The sequence below is a fragment of the Nematostella vectensis genome, chromosome 12, assembly GCF_932526225.1.
Source record: "Nematostella vectensis chromosome 12, jaNemVect1.1, whole genome shotgun sequence".
NCBI lineage: Eukaryota > Metazoa > Cnidaria > Anthozoa > Actiniaria > Edwardsiidae > Nematostella > Nematostella vectensis.
In genome coordinates, this window is record NC_064045.1 from 11,461,856 (window position 1) to 11,478,743 (window position 16,888).

Sequence of the window (16,888 nt, forward strand, 5' to 3'; positions counted from 1 at the left end):
GATAATAAAATGGTAATTTGGGACAAAAGCTTGGTTTTGGTGCATTTAAACCAACTTAAGGGTAAAATTGTATGTAGAGTATGGACAAAACCAATAAATTTCTTGGCTTTATTTGGTTTTATTTATACATAGGGTATTTTGTCTTATAGTATTACTGGTATTACTGGTATTACTGTGATGTTGGAATAACTGCTTCAGGTAAGTCTATTCCCATATCTGATTGATTCCCTGGGGACAACCAGTCGACCCAGATACCATTGATGGAAAGGGGCCCTCTAGCCCTCCTTGGGTGATTTTGCTTATAGACGAAGTTATTCCACAGGTAGCCCAGGCAATGGTTTTGAAGCTTGTTTGTAGCTTGGAATCGGCTGTTATTCTAAGAGGTAAAACGAGTGGATTGAAGTCGCGATTTTTTGTGAAACATTACCAATAAAATTGCCTTAAAACTTAGAACATGCCTTGTTGTTGTCATATTTATGTGTAATATACGATTTGGGGGGGGGGGGGGGGGGTATATATGACTTCTCTCCCCCTACTAAGGAAAGAGACTCTTTCCATTTGTGGAATGTGGAAGCGAGCCTTAAAATTAAGGCTATGTTGTTACAGACCTGCCGACACCCCAGATATAGCGGACACTTTTCGATGTCCCGATTTTATTTACCAGTCAAACTTTGTAAATCGTACCTCTATAAGCGGACACCCTCGAAAAAGCGGAAACTTTTCAATGTCCCGATTTTCTTTACCAGCCAAACTTTGTGAATCGTGCCCAATAAGCGGACACCCTCAATAAAGCGGGCTTTTTCAATGTTCCGATTTTCTTTACCAGTCAAACTTTGCAATTCGTACCTCTATAAGCGGACACCCTCAATAAAGCGGGCTTTTTCAATGTTCCGATTTTCTTTACCAGTCAAACTTTGCAATTCGTACCTCTATAAGCGGACACCCTCAATAAAGCGGGCTTTTTCAATGTTCCGATTCTCTTTACCAGTCAAACTTTGTAAATCGTATCTCTATAAGCGGACACCCTCAAAATACCGCACTTTGCAATTCGTACCTCTATAAGCGGACACCCTCAATAAAGCGGGCTTTTTCAATGTTCCGATTTTCTTTACCAGTCAAACTTTGCAATTCGTACCTCTATAAGCGGACACCCTCAATAAAGCGGGCTTTTTCAATGTTCCGATTCTCTTTACCAGTCAAACTTTGTAAATCGTACCTCTATAAGCGGACACCCTCAAAATACCGCACTTTGCAATTCGTACCTCTATAAGCGGACACCCTCAATAAAGCGGGCTTTTTCAATGTTCCGATTTTCTTTACCAGTCAAACTTTGTAAATCGTACCTCTATAAGCGGACACCCTCGAAAAAGCGGAAACTTTTCAATAGTGCCGATTATTTAGTCCATGGGCCGGACCATTTTTCGGTACGAAATCGGGTGACAAAACATGAATACCATCAAATGAAACCTTAGATTGAGAGGATTAAAAATATGTATGATAGACTTTGCGAAAGAGTAGCTTTAGCATATAATTTTAGGGTTTAAAGTCTTTGAAATCCGCATTTAGCATGAAAACGAGGCTCTAGATTCATATCTGTAAAACTATGCAATACGTTTAATTGGAGAGCCTGAATCTAAGAAATATAATAGCTAGTACATAGAGAAGGGTATTTCAATCACTAAAAGTTGGTTAAATTAAAAAAAAAAACGTTTCAAATATATTTAAAAAAAACTTTTTCATCGTGTTGCATCATGGGTAATCCAAGATGGCGGCTTCTTTGGAAGGTGAGTAAAACACTAATTCTACGCTATTTTGTGCAAATCTGCAACGGTTGATCGGGTAATAAGTGACAAAATGGGACTTATAGATACCATAGATACGAAATCAATTAATATAAATCAACAATTTTAATAAATGTGTGAATTTAAATCAAAGAACTTACAGTCATTCGAAATAACGAACTGTAATATTCGTGTCTGAGATACTTATAATAATACTTTTTTTTCTTATTGTGGTGCCTAGGAGCCTGCCATTCTCGTTCTGATAGGGGTAGAAAACGATCTAGAGAAGAGTCTTGTATCATTCATTGTACGGAAGACGAGTCAGAGCTTGTTTCACCCAGAGACTTGAATTCTTGGAAAACGCTTTTCGAGGCAGAAACATTCGAAATCATGAACCTGTTCTGGAGATCGCCCAGGAGCTAGATGAAGGAGAAATTCCTCGTATCTATCATCACAGAAACTGTCGCTATGTTTTTACTCTTAAGAAGTCTCTCATAGGAATCAAAGAAGATTGTTGCAAGTCAGGTCAAGACGCCGGAACTTCCGAAGAGAAAAGACAATCAACTAGGAAGAAATCCTCTACCTCTGAAAATTCAAGAATCTATGAAGAAGTTTGTATTTTCTGTGACAAAAAAAGCAAGTGCGTAAGGGGAACAAGGAACCGTGAGCCATTGACAAAATGCAGAGATATGCGAGCCGACGAGACAGTCCGAAGAAGGGTTCTTGAGTTATGTGACAGTAAGATTCTTGCTATTGTGTCACGTGAGATAGTAGCCGCAGAAGCATGCTATCATTCATCCTGTTACAAGATTTACACTAAAAGATCCGCCCAAAGCGATGTTAAAAATGCAGTGCCCTCTGATGAGACCGAAGATGAAGTATGCTCGGTTAGAATCGAGTGCCCTTGAAATAGTGTATAGCTTCATCAGAACAAGGCTTCTTGGAGACTGAAAGATTATAAAGCTTTCCGAAGTCACCGCCCTTCTACTGTCAATCCTCAAGAAATTAGGTGTTGATCAACCAAAGTCATCCACGTCGAAGCATATAAGACGTAACCTCGAGAGAGAGTTTAGTGAAGTCATCCGATTCGAGAACCTTTTAGATGACAAGAGAGTATTTATTTTTCCAAAAGATGTCTCAATTAAAAAATTGCAAGATACATCAAGTCACTTGAAGTAAAGCAGGATTCAGAGCCAGTAATTCAGAAAGCAGCAGGGATGATACGCGAGGCTATCCGTGGATTTGAAAGCAAGATGTCATGGCATCCGACCCCTATGAAACTAGAAGCAAGTACCCTTGATATCCCAAAAGAGCTTGAAGAGTTCCTACTTGTCCTACTGTCAGGCAAAAAAGACATATATTCTTCAGAATGCTCTTTAAGAATACAGCGAATGGTCAAGTCCTACGCTCAAGATTTGAATTTTGGAGTTAGTGGTGGGAAAGTGAAGCCCCCTAAACAAATCCTCCTCGCCTATGCAGTTAAGACGCTAACAAATAACACCGAACTGATCACAATCTTTAACCGATGCGGCCATGGTGTCGCGTACTCACAGCTGGAGGAAATTAACACCGCCCTATGCCTTAGCAAATTAGCAACTGCAGATTTGGTGTCATTGCCTTCAAACATACAACCCTATGTTAGCACAAAACTTGCATGGGACAACATTGACAGACTGGAAGAGACTCTTTCAGGGGCAGGAACATCCCATCGCGTCAATGGTATAGCTGTGCAAGCCAGGATTTTCGGACCGCATCTTCCTCGAGAACCAAGACCGGCAATAGACAAAACAAAGAGTAGAAGCATTCCTTCACAGGATTCACTTTATTCCCTCCCCATCTACAATGCCGGAGAACGAGTCGGGCCAGCCCCTAGAAATTACGTTGAAGTTACCTCAGAGGAGATATTTGAGGCCGCCAGAAGAAAGAACTTGCTTTGGGCTTTAATAAGACTTCACAACGAGTCGAGAGAAACTCAAGTTCCATGCTGGACTGGGTTTAACATCTCCATGCGAGCAAACGTTGAAGTATCCAAAGACAGTATCGGTTACCTTCCAACCATCAATGCACCAGCAACAAATCTTTCAACCGTCTATGAAGTCCTGTCGCGATCCATTGAGATTAAAGAACAACTGAGGTTGAAGTCAATAGTCATTGTGATGGACCAGGCTCTTTATGCGAAGGCAACAGAGATAGTCTGGAAGCAGAAGGACATGTTTGAAGACATTGTGCTGAGAATGGAAACCTTTCACACATTATGTACTCTTATGTCTATCATTGGGAAGCGCTTTCAAGATGCGGGACTAAGAGATATCTGCATTGAGTCTGGAGTCATCGCTGAAGAATCTGTATCAGGGGTACTCAGTGGCATCAGATACAATCGTGCTGTCAGATTTCACAAGCTGATGTATGAGGCTTTGCATCGCCTTGCGTGGGACGGATTTCAGACTTGGCTGGACAAATATCGCCCTACGGAGATTTCCTTTGTCAAAGATTTCTTCGAAAGTCTAATTCCCTTGGGCGATGAACTCTCCCATAGCACGATGGAGACGTTTACGTCGAGTCAACCATATTCGCACTTCGTTGAAGTATACGAAGAGTATCTAGCATATCTGCGTGATGCAAATGGGGAGCTTTCGGGTTTTTGGATGTCCTACATTGATATAGTAGAGATTATGCTGGGACTCCTGCGAGCAGCGAGAGAAGGAAACTGGGAGTTACATTTGTCTTCGATAAGGCAACTTATTCCCTGGTGCTTTTCCTATGACCATTTAAACTACCTGTCTGCTTACCTATCCGAGATGACACACCTTCCCGAAGAACATCCAGAGGCGTTCGAGCATCTCTCATCAGGTGGATTTTCCGTCCAGATCGGTGACAGTGACCCCTTTGGGAGGATTCCTATTGACCAAGCCTGCGAAGAGACGGTCAATAAGAACACTCAGACAGCTGGAGGCACCAAAGGTTTCAGTTTAAAGCCCGCTGCTATAACCAAGTACTATCTCATAGCAGAGTATCGCAGCACATTCTTAAAGCAGCTAAAAGAGATGCTATCACTGAATGCCGATTCATCTTCGAAGCATGCTGATCTGGGAAGTAGCAGAATAAAAAAGGACGAAGGCGATGTGGAATCCTTGTTGCATATACTGAAGACTACTTGGCAAAACCCATTCGATAGTGCGCTTCAAGAGCTGGTTTGCTTATCAACAGGGAAAGCAGCAACCCACGACATCTGCAAAGATCTCCTTGGTGCCAGGGAAGTAGGAGAGAAAGCCTATCAAGTGTTCAGAACAGAACGCCTTGAATCTACCCCTCCCCTGGTGAAGTTCCACGATCCTATTCCTATCATATACAGGCCAAGGCAAAGGAAATAATTCTTCAGGCTGATCGCACAATCTTCGCACAGATGGTAATAATTGCCGAAAGTAGAAACTTGCAGAGGCGTGAGGTGCTATCACATCCACTAGGGCCTCTTCCGTGGGCACTGGCAGCACCTGATGGCTCGCTAAGAAAGACAAACAAGTCAACCTTTGCCAAAGAGCTTTGCAAGAATGTGGAGTCATCCGATGCAATTCCAGCTTTATCTGCGTGTCTGATTGACGGCATGGCTCTTGTTCAAAAAATAAAAGGAGATCAAAAAACCTTTGCAGAAGTCGCCATGTCATTGCTTAGTCGTGCACTCCATGAAGCTTCATCTTTCCAGCGGATTGACGTTGTATTCGATGTTTATAGAGAATCTTCTATCAAGAACGCAGAAAGAAAAAACAGAGGAGGCGACCTTGGAAGCGAGTTCAAGAACATTCAGCCCAACCACAAGATGCGCCAGTGGAGGAGATTTCTTCTCACCCGAAACAACAAGAAGGCTCTGATAAAGTTTGTTGTCGAAGAATGGAAGTTGAGACAGAGAGGGGCACTTCTTGACAAGATAATGTTTGTTACATGTGAGGATATGTGTTACCGAATTACTTCTGTTTCAGTTGAACTGGTTCCCGAGCTAAGTCTTCGCAAGAAGAAGCAGACACAAGGCTCATGCTGCATGCTGCTCATGCTGCACGTTCTGGCTACGAAGCGGTGATAGTTGCAGCCGAGGATACGGATGTGTTCATACTTTGCCTCGCATTCAAGCCATTCATCTCAGCACAAATGTACTGGAAATGCGGCCCTCAGACGCGCACCAAGTATATCAGCATTACAAGAACAGCATAAACACTCGGCATTTGAGGTATTTGTAAGTGTCTACCTGGCCGGCACGCGTTCACCGGGTGTGATACTGTCAGTGCATTCGCTGGACGCGGGAAGGTGGGAGCTCTGAAACTTGTAAGGAAGCACAAATCATTTGAGCTTCTTTTCCAGCAGCTTGGATCCGAATGGCAGCTTTCAGAAGAACTCTTTCAGACTCTACAGGAGTTCACATGCCACATGTATAGCCCAAAGCCAAACACCTCTGAGGTGAACGACTTGAGGTATATTCTTTTCTGTGCGAAAAAAGGCAGCCTAGAGTCCACCCAGTTACCACCATGTGAAGACTGCCTCCTGATGCATGCTTGCAGAACAAACTTTCAATCTGCAATTTGGGAAAGAAGTCTTCATTCTCAACCTCAGATACCGACACCCTTTGAGTCAGGCTGGTGCTTGGAAAACGAGATGCTGTCCATTAAGTGGATGAGAGGAGATCCAGCACCGATAACTGTCCTCGAGCTGATGTCATGTACATGCACGAGATCTTGACAGTTACCAAGTTGCAGTTGTCTTGCGAATGGCTTGAAATGCACGGACATGTGCAAACTACAGATCTGCAGTAACCGCCCCGATGATGATGAAGAGGAGGAATGTCCAATTGAATATGACAGTGAAGACGACTTCTAAGGGCTTGGACATAGTGGAGCATGCAGCTATATCACCAAGCTAAAAAGACGGCATGTAAACTTACAGTTTAGTTACATTTAAGGTGGCTTTAACTATGTTTTCATTGACTATCGTATCACTTAAGAAGATAATAGTGTAGGTTTTAGTGAATCCTTGTTGACGGAGAAACTAAAAGAAAAAAGTGCGGCATTATTGTATTAAGGGTTTCTTAGACATTTGTTTTGGGATATTGGTTGCCACAGCAACAAGACGAAATCATTGACAAGCAGCTTTCCCTTGACTTTATAAAATGTGGCCGTAGTCGAAATAAGCTTTGGATGTTAGAAAACAGATTCATAATTTTCTGTTTACCGTTACTAATTAAGCATGTATACATCATACTGAAAGGGCTGATGGCGCCACTAATCACGTGATTAAACACGCAAAACGTTTTATTACACATGTCTATCATATATCTTTAAGTAGAAGGGTTAATAAGCTTTCTAAAAGTGTATGATAACCCTTGTCACCTGTTTTTAGTACCAAATTGCCACATTTGGCGTCTTCTTTGTCCGTATATTGAAAAAGAACCTGAGAAGCTGATTGGTTTCCATGGCAACGAAAAAGTTGTATGACCAAACGGGACTTTTGCCTTAATAATGAATGAAATAAACCCAAAACATTTTGTTAAAACGTCTTCTTTTATGTTTTTTCTCTACCAAGTACATAAAGTAAGCATGATATAGAAAGGATAATGACGTCACTTTGTCACGTGATTACACACTCAAAGCTACTCATTTGTAATGTCTATCATAAATTTCCACAAACTACAGATAATAACCTTTTCGAAAAGGTATGATAGCCTTTGTCACCTTTCTTGGTACCAAAAAGCTAATTTTGGGGTCTTGGCCTATGGACAGAATGATTTCTGTATTTTTGCCTTCATAGCCAGGGGCGTACGCAGGATTTTAACAAGTTGCAGTCAAAGCATTCTGAAGCTGAATGAGGGCGTGGCCCCTCATCCCGCATCCCCGTGAAGATTTCATATACCTCCCGCTTTTGGGTTTGAACTGGCGTAACGTCAGACTTTTGAGAATATTACACGATCCTCTGTCATCCTCGATCTGAAATAGGACTTCAGTCGTCGCGTGGGCACTGAACGACATAACAATATGTTTGGAAATCATCTGTAGACTACCATGATAAAGAAAATTATAGTTTTTAACCTCATCATAAAAATAAAACTACGTACACAAAAATGAATGAGTAAACATTTGATTCTTTACCCACGTTATGCGAATAAGATCGCCAATTTTTTTTGAAGGCCAGTGATTGCAGGCCTATAGGCTGCATACGCCCCTGAAAGCTTTAGCAGCTTCCACTCGATGTCATGCATATTGTAATAATAATCGTTTTGCTAGGAGATGCTCAGGGAAAGCGAAATATATTCTTTATGACTTTAAACCTTTAAAATTATATAAGCTCAAGAGAGCATAAGATAAGAGAGGGACACTTTGGTATTACCCGCGCGCCATGTCGATTCCCAATCTGGCTATTTTTAGTAACCACCACCCCACCACTGCGCGTGAGCATTTTTACTTTCCCTACCCCCGCGCTTTGGCATTTACATCTTGTTGTTTGCCGCTGTTTTGTGACTTGAAACCGAAAAAAAAAACACCCTATTTGCACAAATACCATCGAAAATTTCATTCTAGCATCAAGGATACGGGCAGTTGCGGTTTATTAAGGGGATGTCGTACTTCGAGGATTGCAAGATTTCGAAAACGAGACTTCATTCAAAATCAAGAGCGGAAAACCTCTTGCTTCAAACACCGTTTTTGCTCTAACTTGCTGCTTCTTCGTGGTTTCTCAACATTCATTATCTTACTATTGGTCAAACGAAATCTGTAAGTTAGACATTAGATATGATATTGATTTTTTTGTGAATATTCCGGTGAATTGAGAAGGAATCCAAGAAAAATACATTTTATAAAACTATCCGAGTAGCGAGGGAATGCATTTTCTGTGATGATCAAAGCCAGCAAGCTGAAGTATCTGAGCTTCTCTAATAGTGAGAAAATAAAGAGTTATTACTGTACTTCTTTGATGCATATTATTATGTTGTTATTTTACAAGCTGGAGTCGGGATTTGAATCAAACGCAGTATCACAGCCATTTTATCGCTCGTCCGGTCTTTTTTTTTCTCACTTGACTTCGCCGCTCAGACAAACAAAACAATCAAGCTATTCAGGGAGTTAGCTTTCTGTGAGTATATTTGCCAATCTTGGTAACTTAAGTTAGACTTGTTTTCTTCTTCCGAGTTATTTGACATGATCTCTTTTCATTCCTATCGAGCTGGCAAAACAACAACACGCAACCCGCGGGGGAGTAGGACAAAAAAAAGGGAGCAAATCCTCACGCGCAGTGGTGGGGTGGTGGTTACTAAAAATAGCCGGATTCGGAATCGACATGGGGCTCGGATAATACCAAAGTGTCCCTCCCTTATCTTATGCTCTCTTGATAAGCTACAACCCCTTAAGCTGTACATTTTTTTTTCTTCTGATGTTGAAAAAAAGTCAAATATATATTTGGCAATCATCTTTTTGTTCATCTTTTTGAAAAGTGCGCCACGAAGAACATTGACAGTCCCGTACCCAGGATTGTTCTTGAGGGAGTGCGAAATCCGAAAAAGTGGACCTAATTCTTCCGCCGCGGGAAGGGGGGGGGAATTTTCTAAAAAAACATCCCCCCAAAATAGGCAAAGGGATTTTTATGTATTTTTTTATACGTTTTTTATATGTATTTTTTTATGAATTTTTATTGCAATCCATCTCAACGGGACGTTTATTGTCGGATTTGGCTACATATCAATCTAGCTTATGTTTTATAGTTTTGTCTACAAATATCACGTCGATAACCGAAAGTGGACCTTCGGGCGTTGTGCCCCCCCCCCCCCCCCCCCCCTCCCCTGGGTACGAGCCAGATTGGAACCGGCAGGAGAACATGTTCCCCTGGAATCGGACATTTGATGAGTGTTCTTCTTCGAAAAAAGAAAAAAAAAAATACACCACAGACCAAATTAGCAAACGAACTTCTCCTCTAAGTCAAAATGGCACAAAGCTCGGAAAATTTGAATTTTGAATTATTTAATTTCAAACCCTATGATGGCGGCTCCCTATGCATGATTCTGGGAACGAGATATATTTTGAAATTCAATGCTATCTTCCGTAATTTTCGCGTACTGTGCCTTCTGTTTAATAGGGCGTTCTGTTGAGGAACTTTTTTTTAACTTGTAACAGTTTTACAAGTAAATTTCTACGAAAAGAGCGAAATGGAAGCTTAGCAGCCGCGCAAAATACGCATGCGCAGAAGGAGCGCGGCATTTCTGGTCACGTGACCTTTTCAATCTGTCACACACTACAAGATCTTTCAGCCAAATATCCTCGAACATTTTTAGGGCAAAAATTGGTATTTTAGCCCTCATATGAAATCTCAAATAAATCCTTACTACAACCGATCCACGCAGAACAAGCTGTAATGTCTGGAATAGCTTTGGGAAGGCTTGCCGAGGAAAGAAAAGCGTGGAGAAAAGATCATCCATTTGTAAGTTCAGTTCAGTTCCTTCACATTCAGTGTTCTCTTCACATGTGTTTGATAAAATGCCGGTTGATTTACAAATCATGACACTCTATCGATTCCCATTCACAGGGATTTGTCGCAAAACCAGTTAAAAACGAGGATGGCTCTCTGAATCTTATGAATTGGGAGTGTGGTTAGTATGCTGAATGAATCACAAAGTAAAGTACTTAGTTAATTACATTGATATTTTAGAGTTTCCCTGCTTATTTTCTCATTTGAGTTATCATGGGAGAACAAACCTTTTAAGATCGACTTTTTCCTTCCTCTCCACAGCGATACCTGGCAAAAAAGGGGTGAGTACATTTATAAGATATATTTATAAGTACATTCCCTAAGATATATGGGGGCTAAACTATGGAATAGCCTACCTAGGGCAGAAAGATCAATTGACAGTTTAAAAAGTTTTAAAGTGACTATGAGAAAAAAGGATTTCGAATTTATAGAAAATTGTAAGGGCTGTGCCCTATGTTCCGCATGATAATTTTTAAATCTAGTCATTTTTTCTTCATAATTTCATATAGATTACAATCAATTTACATGTATTTATATATATATATATATATATATTTATTTAGCTTTATCAGTAAGAATCTACAATTTTAAATTTTTAATAATCAGTATAATTTTTATAATTTTATCTTTTTTTTGTGTCCCCCAATTAGTAGGGGTTTTATCCCCGGCTAGAGGTTGTTTATGACACTTTAATAAAGTTTCTATCTATCTATCTATCTATCTATCTATGTACAGACTTTCAATAATGCAGGCATTATATATACGTTACTTTGAGAAGATGGCATCGTTTATTGTTGATTAATGACTGAAAGTAATTTTGATTTTTTTTATTATGATCATTGAGCAAAAAAAAGATTAATGTACAATTTAGCCCTAGAATTTGAAGTTCACATCGTTCTAGTGAGATTTGAGTAGGCAAGGAAATATTAATAGTAGCACTTCCTTCTACCACAAATATAATTAGCAGAAAATTTAATTTTGGTGTAATATCATTATTATTTTCCCTCTAGACACCATGGGAGAATGGAAAATATATGTTGCGGATGATATTTAAAGACGATTATCCCTCTACGCCTCCTAAATGTAAGTATTAGATGGCCAAGGTAAAGATGTCATATTACAAAAATCCAGTTTTTATTTTTAAATGGATTCTAGCTTCTCACTTGCTATTATTGTATTGTTGTGATTAAATAAATGTTTGTTGATATTTGAAGCTGCAATAACTTTGATGATAGGAAATGGTAGAAATTTCTTTTCAATAAAGATAGCATTAATGGCCCAGTTTTTTAAAACTTAGGTGTAAATAATCCCTGTCCATACAACATTCACAACAACAATCAATCAAAATCAAAATCCCTTCAAACCATCTCAAAGCAGTTCTATTAAGAAATGTGATATAGAAGTTACATGTTTAGTAATGTTTAGCATGACTTTTCTTCTGTGCCTAACTTGATGAGAATTTAAAATATTCCAATCAAAAACAAAACAACATTGCTCAGTAAGCTGGACAAACACTCACTATCCATTTAATATCAGAATCCACCTATTGGCAGGTGTGATGGTGCATGGGGTTCACATGGGGGTCGTGCAGATTTCTTACGGCATCCCTCCATGCCTTACGGTCAGATGCCACGCTTGCCTTCAGGCCCTCCATTTTAAGATGGTTAAGTGATGAATCCAACCATTTCTGGGTCTTCCCTTCTTCCTACGTCCTCCTGGCTCGAAGTTTCTGATAGAGGACACAGGACTGTGTGCCCTCTCCACATGACCAAACCACTTAATATTCATTATTTTCTTAATCAATAGCAACTGAACAAGGCTAGTGGACAGGCAGGACAGTATATCAAAGTTTTCTTATAGTGAAATTCATGACCTGATATTTAGACATTTGTTAGAAAATTCATTTATTATTAGCCTGTAACAATATAAGGCTAGCCATTTGGGGCTCTGTTTTTTGCCAGTTTGGCATGGCAAGCATGTGTGATCTAAGCACATGTGGCGAGCACGTATAGTCATGTGGTCCAAAAGCACCCTTATAAGGGATGGGCCAGTAGTGTGGAATCTATGGCCTTATGCAAGTCATGCCTTAACCACTTACTGTAGCTCCTTTTACAAGACTAATTGAAAATTTTTTTGCATTTTGGTCCAGGTAAATTTGAGCCGCCCATCTTTCATCCCAACGTTTACCCCTCAGGCACAGTGTGCCTGTCTTTACTGGATGAGGAGAAAGACTGGAGACCTGCTGTCACCATTAAACAGGTTAAGGATTGGGTTAAGTGGTGGACGATGGGGGTATTTCCCCCCCCCCCCCCCCCTCCTACCACCTTCACATGTAGGACTCAATTTTTATTAAATAATTAACTTTGAGGCTGAACGTATAAAAATACCTCCCATTTTATACAACTATTCCAAAAAAGGTTACACTAGAGAATAAATGTGTCGTAGCCTGAGTGACTCGATGGTAGCATTTAAATGGATAAACCCTTGTATCTGAAAGCCATGTGAATGTTCATAAAAAAACGAACAAGATTTCTACAGTTTTGGAACCTGGATTTTTACAATATACAGTACAGATTCTAGTGCAGCCTTATTTGAAATAGGTGTATATTGGTGCCCTCACTTTGTGTTTTTTGCTTCCCCTTCTTCACCTGGAGTTTATATTTCACAATGTAATTGTTCCCACAATTTTTCTTTAACAAATACTCATCAAAGAAAATTGTATGAGAGATAGTGAAAAAACTGCTTACTCAAAGCAAATGTCCTTATCAAATAAAAGAAGTTCACATGGTAAAGAATATATTTTGTTTCCTGATCATTCAATGTTTGCCTTGTATTGCATATACTGTATGTTAGCAGGAAAATAGTGGACAATACCAGAAAACAAAATGCAAAAAAAGAAATACTTGTTTTTAAACCCTGTATTATTTTTAATGTTTGACATGTATTAAAACAAAAATTAAAAATAACAAAGTAATATTATATTTTAAAATAATTATTTTTCAAAAGATCTTAACCATATCTTGATATATATGATTATTATTTATTTTCCCCTTAGATACTACTAGGTATACAAGATTTACTTAATGATCCTAACATCAAAGACCCTGCTCAAGCAGAGGCTTACACAATTTACTGGTGAGTATGGAATTATAAACTATATATATATATATCTTGGTTTGTAGGAAAAAAAACACGCGAACTACTGTTTCATCTCTACAAGCCTGTTTCTTGGTTGCCCACTCATCAGTTAATAAATTGTCAATTTAAACATATTTTGTCTGCATTTGGTAGAAATTCGGGTGGTGGGGGTGGGGGGGGACTGGGGTTCTTCAAAAAAGTAGATGGGTGTGATCGTCCTATCTTTTAGGGTACCCAGTTTTGACCAACTGCCTCGAACGTCTCACTATTTAGTCGCCAGCAAGGTTGAGATGAGGCTCTGGCCTCTTGAAGCGCCATTTCGACTTCTGCCTCACTTCCATGTTAACGTTTTGGTGCTACCTTAGATGTAAACATCTCTTCGCTCAGGAATAAAATTCACGAGTATGCATAAAAACCAGATTTAAAAACAAAAACATTCATCTGAAAACCCATGGGATCATTACTATAGAGTTAATGACAAGAATGTGCCCATAGGGGGTGGGGAATACAAAATTTTCTTGGGAAAGCGCTTCAAGGAGGAGAAAATCGCTGATACTGTAAGCTCGCTGTTATCCTCGGAATAAGTCAATCAAAGAACTCAAGAGGCAAATAACCAGTACAATCGCTTGCTTGGGATAGTTGAATCCAATATCGTTGAGGTGAGAGCAAACGCCAGGAATAAGCTCGGAAAATTAGCGATTTCCCATAGCTGGTCAGCAGCACAGAGAAAACATCTCGCTGCTTGATTCGTAAAGAGACTCCTCTTGAAGAAACTTTACATTTTTAATACTGGTAAATCTTGTAACTAATTCAAACTGAGCACTATTAAAATTACGATCAAAATAATCTATCGCTCGTCTACTTCGTTCGTTTAGATGTTTGTTATTGCGAACAATAAGAATTAAAAACCGGTTTTGACCTTTTGAATGTTAAGCGAAAATACAATAGAAAACTGTCCGAATTTCTTGTTTTCCATGACCACACATCAATTGGCCAATCAGCGACCAAGTTCAGATTCTGAACCTAGCAGAAGTCGAAATTGCGCTTTGAGAGGCCAGAGCTTCGTCTCAACTTCGCTGGCCACTAAATAGAGAGACACACGAGGCTTTGGAACCAGGGTAGCTATCTCCTAAGGGTATACAATTTGAACAACTGCTATTCATTAGGGGGTGTTAAACGGTTTTTCCAATTCTGCTATCTTTAAAAGTATAAAATTCGGCCAACTTCTATTCCTTTAGGGGTGTTAAACGTTTTTTTTTCCGATTCTGCTTATCTCTTAGGGTTAAAAATTCCTTCTACCACACTCGGTTTGCTTTCTCTTAGGGGTAAGAATTTCTGTTGACCACACCCAATGTGCTATCCCTTAGGGTTAAAAATGATTTTGCTGACAATCACCCCTGTCTGTTTTTATGGAGCTCCCCTCCCTCCAGGGGGTAGAAATATTTAGATCCCTAGATCCTTTTGGTCATAGAACTGCCATTTGCCTTTCATCATTTTCCATATGTCTCAGCAAACATTCACTACTTTCTTGATAAATTCATTGATAAGTTCTTCTGCAAGCCCCCCTAAACAACATCGATTTGAGTGAATTGACATTTTCATATCTAAGGTGAATATTTCTCATTTTCTTTTCTTTCAGCCAAAACAGAGCAGAGTATGAAAAACGAGTAAGACAACAAGCAGAAAAGTTCTCTCAATCATAACCCTATCTTAACCATTCTGTAAACTATTACAAAAAGACGAACACCTGCATCTCCACTGTTTGATGATGTGTGGCTATCACAGAAGTATATTGCTGAGAAGATTCTCCCCGAAGGGGCTGTGGACTATGCTAAAGATGGGGACGAACCTGCGATCTTCAGTCCTTTATTTCTAAATTTGTTCGAACTTTTTCCTTTGTACCACACAGGCCCTTCTTGTTTTTGTGCTCACAATTCTGAGTCTTAGAGATGAATGAAAGTGTACTAAGAAAGCCATGTGTATTTGTATAAGTTCACACGGCTTGAAAAGGTGAACAAATTAGCGGAAAGGTCTGGACTGCAATTTGATTGCAGTTCCTGTCAAATGTGAACCTGTTGAACATATTGAATTAGATTAATATGTATAAAGAGAGTTATAAAACTCTCATGGGGCTCTCTGCAATGTACCGTAAACTGTCATTCTATTGGAACTGCATAACTAAATATTGTTATTTAGTACTTTGTGTCTTTTTTTTTATTAATATGGACTGTTTTTTGTGTTCATGATTATTGTGCTGGTGATTATGGTATTGATGAAAAAATGGCAATGCTTATATTAGTATTTTGTTTTGGTGGTTTGTGAATGCTGATGGCACTGATAGAGATGATGATATTGATGACATGATAAAGGTAGTGATGATGAGGATAAAAATAATGAGTTGATGGCATGAAAAAGATGGTGATGATAAGGATTATTATGATGTTGATAAAAAATAATGATGTTTATAACATGATGAAGATGGTGTTCATAATAATTGTTATTATTATGATGTTGATGAAAATGGTGATTACGATGATGATGATGGTTATGATGTTGATTGTGATAATGGTCATAAAGATGACGATGACTATAATGATAATTAAGTTGTTGGTGAAATAGATGATAATGCTGATGATGAAGATGATGATAATGAAAAAGGAATCTCAAGAAGCCATAGAATAGCCAAAAATATTAAAGAGTATTTGAAGGAGGGATGGCTGGCTGTCGCAGGCCGTCTTCATGAAGAGACTATCGACTGCTTTCAAATAAGAAAATAGCTAACAGCCGTGTACACAGGGGGCGACCCCCCACCCCCACCTTGTAGGCCAAAGAATGGGTCATTTCTTATTCCTTAAAAGGAATCTTCAAACACTATGTTTTTTCCATATGATGCCTATGACTGCTCCCCTCCCCCCCCTCCCCTCAGCCAATCCTGGGTACGCGCCTTTGGGAACGAAGCTTGTGTAGCGCTTTTTACTCCTTGGAAATCTCTTAAACACGAGTTTCCCGCTATAAAAGGGAAAGCTCCTCCCACCCCCGGGCTCGAATTTGCAATTATAGCGGAGCCAAGTAGCTCCATAGGCATAGAAATATGGTATAGGTATGCGACTTGGTTTTTGTGGTCATCGCGCGGGTACCCTGTGGTGTCACTCGCCAGCCAGTCAGCCGCACGACTCCCAGGCCCCACTCGGCCCCGAAATGGCGACTAAATACAAGCACGGAGCAAGGGAAAAAGTTCTTGTCGATTATGCGATGATTATTTATTTTGCCTCAAATTTTGTGACTTGAGGATAAAGTCAACTAGAGGAGATCTACTAACATTCATTCACGCCAAGATTTATCTGGTTTTAGCTAGTAAATTTAAGCAAGTAACAGTTCACATTAAAAAGCGAACACAACCACAAGAAAGCGAGGATATGACAGTTATTAGGCTTTTTGTTGTCCTTTTGTATGCTTTGAGAATGCGAGTACTTAAC

General features: G+C 39.6%; 1 protein-coding gene across 1 annotated transcript; it reads left to right on the top strand.

The window, feature by feature from the left end:
- The first annotated feature begins 10,007 nt into the window (after positions 1-10,007).
- LOC5520669 (SUMO-conjugating enzyme UBC9-A) lies at positions 10,008-15,610 on the top strand. The gene is made up of 7 exons (XM_001640439.3): positions 10,008-10,226; positions 10,332-10,395; positions 10,536-10,555; positions 11,285-11,357; positions 12,424-12,533; positions 13,330-13,409; positions 15,052-15,610. Exons 1-7 carry the CDS (start codon positions 10,161-10,163, stop codon positions 15,113-15,115), a joined length of 477 nt encoding a protein of 158 aa, XP_001640489.1. The 5' UTR covers positions 10,008-10,160; the 3' UTR covers positions 15,116-15,610.
- Positions 15,611-16,888: the final 1,278 nt, after the last annotated feature.